Genomic DNA, 10,871 nt, shown 5'->3' on the forward strand with positions numbered 1-10,871 from the left:
ATGTGGTTTTCAATATTTATACAGGAATAAAAGCAGGAAATCATTCGGTAAATAAATGAAGAAAAATATTTATGGTACTAAATCAGACAGATAATTCGATAACACAAGAGGAAGAGCAAAAAGAAAAATATTTGATTGTGTAACACAAACTGTTCGTGTCTTATTTTCCATAATAGAGCGGTTAGATGTCTTCATTCTGATGTTCATGCATTTACTGGGCAGGTTAACGTTGGTGACCGGTGATTTTTATTTCTCATCATCTGATATTCAGTATTTATTTTTAGTTTTTTACGAAACACCTGTGGCCTTATCTGGGCTAAATGTGGTTGGATTCGGGCCGGTTATGGTAACGGTGTGTATCGTAGCCCATAAGATGTTCACTGAACCTTATCCAAATACATTTAAGTGGTTTAGGTCCAACTGGAAGCATGTGGAGGCTCCAGGGTTCTTGGTTCAATCCTGGTCTTGGCTTACAGACTGTGTAGAGATTCTGTGCATGAGTTTCCTTCAGGTTCTCAGTCCTTCTCCCATGATCATGCCAGAACATGCTTTTGGGTGAAGTGTCGACTCAAATCGCTCCTAGTAGTGAATGAATGTTGAGTTTCTGTGTGTTTAGTGTGGGGTGATACATTTGTGTCCCATCCAGGTTGTATATTCCAGAATGTTCCCAGAAAAAGCTTCAGCCATAATAGTGATGAGGAGGTAAATAAAGCCAGGGTGTTTTATCTAAAGCTTGAGTTACAGTGTTGGATAAATTAAAGAAGACAAACAGAAATATGGAATTGATCGATGAACATCTGATGGCTTCTGTAAGTAGGAATTTATGTTAAAACTAGAATGAATTCAGAAATTTTGCTCATACATAAAAGTTGCTTAAAGTCTCCTGGTTATACAATTGCACTTGACAGAAGTGTACAGTTATAGAAAGGAAATTATTACAATTATTTTGAAAATGTTTGTTTTCTGGTTCCTCTCAAGGTTCTTCCTTGTCTCCGTCAGCCCTGGCTCGATCTTTAGGGATAATTAAACATCTATATATTCCTATAAAGCTGCTTTGTGACAATGTCCATTGTTTGCAAAGTGCTATATAAATAAAATTGAAAAGACACCGAGATTCAAGAGACTCAAGGATATTTATTAATAGGTTCACCCATAATCCTGAAAAGCACAGAAACAAAATACTAAAATATTCCTCGGTTTATCCAAGTGCTGGTTTTAGCAAACAGAATAAGAACAAAGTTGGATCCAGTTAAAGATGACGCAAGATTAAAGATCGGCTTAAAAATGAGTCATAAACTAAATTAAATAGATCTGAACAGCAGATTGGGATATTTAATAAAATGCATTTTTATGTTTATTAAGATTTAAACCAGAATGTATGATTACTGTATTTACTATTTAATTTGTCCATATAGAATGAAAATGTCTTCTTTATCGTGCCATATATCATAAATATGAACAAAAATAACCAGCAGGACCTTTAAGAATGTTTTACATTCTTCTGTTTGAATTATTATTATTATTATTATTATTATTATTATTATTATTATTATTATATGCCACAGTATTGAGATAATAGTGAGTGAGAAAAGTCACCATAACCAAATGAAATCTTTTTTTTTATTTTTGTTAAAATTACACTGAATTTTCAGCTTGTTGGAACAAGTGACTACAAGAAACTTCTCGACGCAGATAAGAGACTTTTTTAAACATTAGTTGCCAATAAATTGCATAATTTCCCGTAGGTTGAAGTGTCGTGTCTTTACTCCAGCTCCACCTCAGTCCTTGAGTCCATATTGAATGTAATTCTTTCACATGCAGCATCACTCCACACCTCTCTGGTGTGTCTATCAGGAGAGGTTCCCTCTGCCACCACTAGGACTTATCGTCATTCTTCTTCTTCTGGAACTTTCGGAACTGTGACTGGATGGCGACGGCTGCCTTTTCTGTTTCAGGGGCATCCATGTCGATGTCAAAGTCCTCTGGAACATCCTTCTTAGACGCATCTGGAGATGGAGCAGATCCATATTTAAGATATTTATTATTTATTTGCGAGTATTCAAATTTTAAATCTGTATCTACAAGGGTTAGGGTTAGGGTTAGGGTTTCAAATAAAATGTGGTCATTTCCAGCCAATAAACCATGTAACACTCGACTAGTCAAAAACATGTTTTTACAGCTGAAGAAGGAAATAAGTTTCTGTATATATTAATACACTGCATGTCTTTTACAGGGGGACATTTAAGTGTTGCTTTTAACTACTTTACATCTGCAAATATATTCAAGTAGACATGCTGAATTTATAGCCATCATGAGATCCATCAGAACTACTGATCTAGATGATCATCAGAACATGACCCCTCCTGTACAGCCTGCACCGTCACACACAGAACAGTAAACATATCACATGTCCACATTGATATTTGCTGTAGAGCTTTAATCATTTAATGGAAAACATCCCACTGTCTGAGACAGAAGATGGAGATAAAGTGCATATCACATCGACAAGAAGACAAGTGTCTCAGGGAGGACAGGACCGGAGCACCCAGTAACGCTTCCTGTTTGACACGACGGTTAAACGGAGCATTACGCTTTAACACACTTTTGCTCTGTAGTCAATATATTAATATGCAGAGGTTGAAGTAAAAAAATTATTTTATTACTGTAATTAAAAGACTTTTTATTCACTACATTTACAAACAGCATTACATTCATTTATAACTGCATACGATTGAGGCATAAAGTTTAAATACACATTGGCTAAAGACTCGAACTGCATCTCCAAATCTACATTATGTCCATTAAAGGTCTAATAATTCCTAAGACACAGATTTATTTCTGATTACAGTATATTCATTATATCAGCTTTTCAGAGGGTCAAACTTGTACACACACTTTGTTATAATTCAGTGTCATTTCGTTAGACTTTCCTGAACCTATCACAATGTTCTCAGCTTTGTCATGGCCACTCCAGCACCTTTACTCTTATATTTTGAAACCAACTTTGGACGTATGACCAGGATCATGTCTGACTGTTATATTAGATAGAAGATAAACCTCCTTCATCATGATGCCATCTATTTGTTAAAGTGATCCGTTTCCTTCTCCAGCAAAATACCTTTATAATACCAAACCATCCAGCTGGCCATTAACTCCAGCTACAGATGTAATAAACACTTAATAATACAACTGGCCAAACAGAAGTTGTCTTCCTTATTGGTTATAGAGACCGTTGTTGTATACTGAAAATCTAAACTAGTTTATTTCTGCTGACTTAGTAAATCAGGAATAATCTGATTTCTAAATGTTTATTTAAAATGCACCTTAAGGTGAATTTTTGGCATGTTTTAAAGCTTTAACATTGTTTACTGCAGTAGAGGTCAAAATAATGGACCTGCATCTGTTTTGGTAGAGTTCAGGTACATGAACTTCTTTATCATGTCACAGTCCAAAGTGAAGATTAATATCTTATATAAAAGTAGAGACCCAAGGCATGAAATGTATTTTTGTTTCTCTTCCCAGCCTCCCAGGGGCAATTCATGCATAGAAAGGTTCAAAGAAAAACAGACATGGTTAGATTTTTTTCACACAAATGTTTATATCTTCAAAGTCAATGTTGATATCAAACCCATTTCTGCTCTCTGAGATGCCCCAAGTGCTTGAAGGTGTTAGGGTTAGTTAGCCCTAACCCTAACCCTAACCCTAACTTCATCCATTAAAATTCTGACTAAGGTTACAATCAGTGGAACTGCAGTATTTTTGCCCCATATGGATCTTGTTTTATCTGTTTGTCCAAGTTAACAAAGCAAACTTGTCTTTACTAGTTCACAGTTCACTCTCCTCTGAACTATGAGAATGAACACAAAGCAGAAGTTTCAGTATGCGGCCCATCAGCACATCAGCACAGATTGTGGCTGTGATGATTTATTCCCCATACTTCAGTGCTTCATCTAGCTTTAATCATTATAAATGCACTCATCTAGTAGAAGAATGACGCTTAGTTATAAAACCATATTTACATATTTCAACTCTAACCCTAAACCCGAACCCTAAAAACATGACCCTAACCCTAAACCCGAACCCTAAACCCAAACCCATGACCCTAACCCTAAACATAACCCTAACCCCTAACCCTAACCCCTAACCCTAACCCTAAACCCTAACCCCTGACCCTAAACCCTAACCCTAACCCTAACTCTACACCCTAACTCATGTTTTCCTTCAGCTGCTTAACTCATGACGTGCATATTACACTGTAAGGAACAGGAAAAATTCTCCCGTCAGGTAAAGAATATTGCAGTTGTGCTGCCGGAACACATGCTGGACAATTCATGGAGTGATGTGGTGTGAATCTCTATCTGTATGTGTAGCGTGATAAAGACTGCTGTAACTTCCGGACATACTGAAGCCCTGATGCCAGTCGCGTCTTATCAGTGTGTCCGTAATCCTAATGGTCACTATTCTGATGTCTGAAACACTGTGATATCTGACTCAACTGGACTATATTGCATTTGTTTTTAATTTTTTATTGTTATATTTGTATTTTATTAATGCATGTTGTGTTTATTTACCTTGACCACCAGACGTTTTGCTGTTTCCACCAACTGCTGCAGATCCTTTAGTCTGCAACAAAGAAAAAGTTTTTTATTCAGTCGTTCGGTTCTTACAGTCAGTGTTACAAAATAAAGCTATTACAATAAACATTCATATACATTTACACAAAAATGATTAGACTCAGTATAAATGTGTGAGACCCTGACCGTCCCCTGACATCGCATGAGCAATGATGTGTTAGTGAGAACTGGACTTCCTCGTGTTGGAGGATAGACAAAGAATGGAATACAGTAAAATTTTCACTATTCACTACACACACAAAAAAAGCTCACAAAATTCATCCTGGACTCATAAAATAAAGATTCTGAGTGCTCAATTTATTATGATGTGAAATTGCATGGTGTGAAAAGGAGTGCAGTTCTGTCTTATATACAGCAGCAGTGCAATAAAAACAGATTAAATGTATTGGTCCAAATCCAATATTGTTTTATTGCTGTTAAAGCTAAATGTTTTATTAGAAACATAAAAATAATGCAATCGACACAATAAAAATATTTATGAGCATGTCAAAAAATGAGTCCTGTTTGGGAATTTAAACAGGGTTTTGTTGTTCTTGTTGTTGTTGTTGTTGTTGTTTACATGTTTATGATATTTTAAACTCATCTCATTATTCCATGCCTGTAATTTTCTGTTATTACCCTCTAAACACAGCCTTAACCATAAAATACAGCTGTAAATTACTTTTATTGATTTTAATCTAGAGATAAGATCTAGAGAGAGAAAGTGAGAGAGAGAGAGAGAGAGAGAGAGAAAGAGAGAGAGAAAGCGAGAGAGAGAGAGAGAGAGAGAAAGCGAGAGAGAAAGCGAGAGAGAGAGAGAGAGAGAGAGAAAGCGAGAGAGAGAGAGAGAGAGAGAGAGAGAGAGAAAGCGAGAGAGAGAGAGAGAGAGAGAAAGCGAGAGAGAGAGAGAGAGAGAGAGAGAGAGAGAGAGAAAGCGAGAGAGAGAGAGAGAGCTCAAAAATTGATTGCTTGTGCTTTAGTAGCTGAAGAAATAGAAGCAATACATCATGAGGCACAATTTATTATTATTGCACTCTCTGGGTCCAGACCACATACTGTAGTGTGTGTGTGTGTGTGTGTGTGTGTGTGTGTGTGTGTGTGTGTGTGTGTGTGTGTGTGTGTGAGTGTGTGTGTGAGCTGTAATGTGATTTACTCGACACATTTCACTGTGTCTGAATAACTTGAGTACAGAATCTAACAGCCTCAGAAATGTAATATCTGTGTGTAAGTAAAATAAAGTCTGAGGACTGAAAGTCGAGTTTCTGCTCATTTTTGTCTTTAGCAAAAGCAAACAGTCTCAGGGAGATTTTCTGTGTGATCTTTTTGCCCAATAGACATAAATGAAATTAAAATAAATCATTTATATCCTGAATTTATTTATTTCTGTAAAGCTGCTTTGTGACAAGGTCTATTGTATAAAATTGAAAATTTGGAGATTAACTCTGATATAAAACCTTAAGCAGTAAAGATTTTATAAACCCAAAAATCTCCTGCTTTGTTATTTTTCCAGATTCATCACTGACAGCTTCATCAGTAAGCTCATGACACCGTGTCCAACCTTCTAGGAGAAGACACTCAGTGTCTCTGAGACAAACACCATTAGTGAAGACAATAACCTTTAAATACCTGAAGGGGAAAAACACACAGGACGACCCATTAGTCCTTTACTGGATGCTCTTCGTATCAGCGTTCGATTGTTAAACATTTGTCTGCACTTTTAACATAAGACACTTTTAACATAAGACACTTTTAACATAAGACACTTTTAACACTAGACACCAAGGGCGTCGATTTGGGTAGGGACGGTGGGGACGGTGGGGACATGTCCCTACCAATATCCAGGGAACACTCAATTGTCCCTAGCGATAATTCGACCAAGCCTATATATTTATACATAACCACTGATATCCGTCTGTGTCTTGTGCTTTTTTACTTATTTCAGTTAACATTTATCCAGGAATCATTAAATAAGATGAAAATATTTTACAACGACGTTCTGTAAAAAAATAACGCAACTAGTGGAACACAAACGGTTAACAGATTTACCCCCTAAAATGAACCCCGCCTCTGTAACTCAACTCTCTAAAATGATTGGCCTTTGCCTTTGTTGAGTCCCGCCTCTCTAACCCACGCCGCTGTTTGATTGGCTTTGTCTTTCTCGCTAATGTGTTGAGGTCGGAGGCTGCAGCTAGATTCCGTTGTATGAAGCAATATGCAACGTGATTATGCAGGTTACCGGTATGTGAGGAAGGAAGTGTTCTTATAACAACAGTGCACAAAATACGGGGAATGTTGTCCCCAATGTCAAATAAATTGTGTCCCCACCAATGTCAAATAAATTGTGTCCCCACCAATGTCAAATAAATTGTGTCCCCACCAATGTCAAATAAATTGTGTCCCCACCAATGTCAAATAAATTATGTCCCCACCAATGTCAAAATCAAACTTTCGCCATTGCTAGACACTTTTAACACTAAACACTTTTAACACTAGACACTTTTAACACTAAACACTTTTAACACTAAACACTTTTTAACACTAAACACTTTTTAACACTAAACACTTTTAACACTAAACACTTTATAGAAACGTTCATTATTTCGACTTAGATCTTTAATGAGTAAGACAGAGGCAAATATGATAAGAAAAAACTCCCTGAGGCATCATGAGTAATAAACCTTAAGAACAAAAAGGGCTCCTCTGGGGCTCTAAAGTCATTTCAGTGCCAGTAATTTACTGCTGGTTCAGAGTGTGTGAAATTATTGGCACCTGTCTGGTCCCCCGAGCACAGACACATGGATAATGATAGGTTCATAAATCACATTCAGCTGAAATGAAGTGAGATTCACCTAACAGAAGGTAATGTTGTACCACTGAATAAACTGATAGGTCTGTTAGAACTGTGCCTTCACTCAGCACCACAGATCTAATGTGTAGAAGTATAGAAAGCTCTTACTCTGTCCTTCTTTATTAATAAACTACAATATTAGCGCATCACAAATGGAGTACATCTTATTACATGTTTAGATTGAAAATGTTTGTGACTTATTGCTAGATCAAGAGGAGCATACTGTACATTTATTTTTAAGACTTACAGTAAGCCATTTATTTTACTTACTTATCAGTTGATTTACAGTCATTTGATTAACGATACGTTAGTGATGTCGGCTTCATGCTGTAGTGAACTGGAGTCAGGACTATAAAACAGTTCAACTTAATAAAATATATTATTGTGTCAGTGTTTATATGATTTAGAGCTTTGTGATGTGATTGAAACGTGACTGCTTATTCTGTCCAGGGTTGAGCTAATAATTATGCAACCAATTCTAAATTTACGATTTGCATTTTTAAAAAAAAGTAAAGAAAGAAAGAAAGAAAGAAAGAAAGAAAGAAAGAAAGAAAGAAAGAAAGAAAGTTATGCTCCAATGTTAATTTCCAATGTACAATATATGATTTAAACATCTTTTATATATATAATATTATATAATATATAATAAATAAATAGATAGATTAAAATAAACTAATAGATTAAAATATACTAAAGGTGAAAAAGTTTAACCAAAGGACACCTTACAGAAAGAATGGTGCATTTTAATGCCCTTTTTCTGATAGTTTAGTTCAAATAAATATAGTATAGTTCAGTTTAATGAATAATTCACGCTGTATTCAGGTCTCATAAAAATAAATAAATAAATAAATAAATAAATAAATAAATAAATAAATAAATAAATAAATAAATAAATAAACTCATTTTGTTCAAAATATCATACTGTCATGTGATGAAGACTATGGACATACAATTAAAATACATAAGAAGATAAAAAAGGGAAAAAAAGAAGTCTAATACTGTAGTATATGATTATCTCATGATAATATAATTATATCATTATCATTCTGATCATAAAATTACATCCTAATCGAATATCTGGTTTTAAAACCTAATTACACAAAAACTACAAAGCATCAGTAATGGTTTGAGGTTTAATATAACTGACACCAAGCAGAGCCGTGAACCTACCTCACTCATCCTGAAGCACTGATCTTCTGTACAGATTTTCTCTCCTGCACCGACTGCAGTATCCTCCGTCTTTCCCTACTGTGTGTGTGAGAATCAAACAGGGAGCTTTATAAAGTATTAAAGCCTTCTGTCCTGTCATCATGTTTCACCCAAACCAATAAGAGCTCCTTCAGCAAATTTGCATCACAGACACCGCCTACACCTTTACTACTGGCTGCTTCACAGAAGGCACACTTTATACTGTATACTGTACCTTTATACACGCTATATACTGTACCTGTCTATACTATATACTGTACCTGTCTATATTGTACATGTCTATACTGTATACTGTACCTTTATACACGCTATATACTGTACATGTCTATACTGTATACTGTACATGTCTATATTGTACATGTCTATACTGTATACTGTACCTTTATACACGCTATATACTGTACCTTTATACACGCTATATACTGTACATGTCTATACTGTATACTGTACCTGTCTATACTATATACTGTACCTTTATACACGCTATATACTGTACATGTCTATACTGTATACTGTACCTGTCTATACTATATACTGTACCTTTATACACTATATATACTGTACCTGTCTGTACTGTACATGTTTATACGGTACATGTCTATACTATATACTATTATCCCTAATGTTCAAGCCGGAGGCAATGATGGCGAGGAAACACTCTGAGAGATGATATGAAAGAAACCAGACTCAAAAGGACAATATGTGATACAGCGAAAAAATGCAGTGAGACCATTTTAATCAGTCTGAATCATTAATGTTAGAGAACAAATACTTAATAATAACTCTGCAGCTGCATGAACACATGAAATGAAGTGAAATGGAATTAAATGAAGGGCAGCAGACATCTTTAGAGAGACACATCAGTAGACCGCTTGACACAGGCAACATAAAACCTTTAGTAAAGTGAGTGTCAAAGGAAAGCGAACACTGGGCTGAAGAGAAAACATACAGCAGGGTCAAGTAACAGCCTTCTCATATCACACACTCCACTGGAGGTTTGTCTAATTTATTCATCAGCTGCCAATTTAGTAGAAGATGAACTGAAAAAGAAATTGCTGTACTGCCATGACAAGGGAAATTAGAGAGAAGTATACCGTAATGGTCTGGTGTCCGATCTGCTTCTGGGACGAATGTGATTGGGATTAAAAGGAAAAATGGCACAGAAACAAAATGACACTACTGTAGGTATAAAAACAGTAACCTAAAGGATTAAAGCTCTATTTGGTGATCTGTAGGAACCTTTTAGATATTTGTGAAGTTTTTTTTATTTAACTTTCTTTTATAAGAAGCAGCTGTCCAAGAATGTCCAATACACCAAATCCAATACTAAAGGGGATTATCTTTTATATCATTTTATTATCAGCTCTGAGAACATTTCTGGCTAAAACATAAGAGGTTCATGTTCATAAGCTTGTTCTAATAATAAGACACACAACAGTAAAACAAAGCTGTAGGTGTAGGTTCAGCTCCTCCATTCAGCACCAACTGCATTTTACTGTATTGTGGTTTCTTCTTCGAGAAGATGTTGGTCAGGTTGCTAACCCCACCTGCTCCATTTGCTGTCTCAATAAGCCATCTCTAGTCTTCAGATGTTTTCATGCTAGTCAGCTCGTCTATTCCTGACTGATCCAGATGTTTTGAACACTTATTGCAGTGAACCTACAGACATTATCAGTGATGTGGTTTATGAGGAATAAATCTCTTATTTAACACAGAATGTGATGTCTACCCGAGAACAACACTGAAGAGGTTGTGTATATGTAGTAATGTAATAAATGTGTATTATATTGTACACAGAAAACAGAAGGACATCAATGCATCATGTCCCCCATTATAAGCCATTTTATGACAATAAAGATCATTCCAAAAAGAAGAAAAGATTTAGAACAGAGTAATCTATCAGTCAGGGGGCACGGCGGCTTAGTGGTTAGCACGTGCCTCGGGGGTTTCCTCCGGGTACTCCGGTTTCCTCCCCCGGTCCAAAGACATGCATGGTAGGTTGATTGGCATCTCTGGAAAATTGTCCGTAGTGTGTGAGTGTGTGAGTGAATGAGTGTGTGTGTGTGCCCTGTGATGGGTTGGCACTCCGTCCAGGGTGTATCCTGCCTCGATGCCCGATGACGCCTGAGATAGGCACAGGCTCCCCGTGACCCGAGAAGTTCGGATAAGCGGTAGAAGATGAATGACTGAATGATCTATCA

At 36.2% G+C, this 10,871-nt stretch overlaps 1 protein-coding gene across 1 annotated transcript; it reads right to left on the bottom strand.

Moving 5' to 3' along the window:
- Positions 1–1,564: 1,564 nt before the first annotated feature.
- pcp4b (Purkinje cell protein 4b) lies at positions 1,565–8,701 on the bottom strand. The gene is made up of 3 exons (XM_027163536.2): positions 8,632–8,701; positions 4,572–4,623; positions 1,565–2,006 (listed from the first exon to the last, which is right to left on the bottom strand). The coding sequence occupies exons 1-3, from the start codon at positions 8,638–8,640 to the stop codon at positions 1,876–1,878; spliced, it is 192 nt and encodes a 63-aa protein (XP_027019337.1). The 5' UTR covers positions 8,641–8,701; the 3' UTR covers positions 1,565–1,875.
- Positions 8,702–10,871: the final 2,170 nt, after the last annotated feature.

Source organism: Tachysurus fulvidraco, chromosome 22 (assembly GCF_022655615.1).
Source record: "Tachysurus fulvidraco isolate hzauxx_2018 chromosome 22, HZAU_PFXX_2.0, whole genome shotgun sequence".
Classification (NCBI taxonomy): Eukaryota; Metazoa; Chordata; class Actinopteri; order Siluriformes; family Bagridae; genus Tachysurus; species Tachysurus fulvidraco.

What these genes read in the sequence shown, in the direction of transcription:
- pcp4b (XM_027163536.2), bottom strand. An exon ending in CAAAACGTCTGGTGGTCAAG is followed by an intron (nt 2,007 to 4,571) that starts GTAAATAAACAC and finishes CTCCATCTCCAG; the next exon opens with ATGCGTCTAAGAAGGATGTT.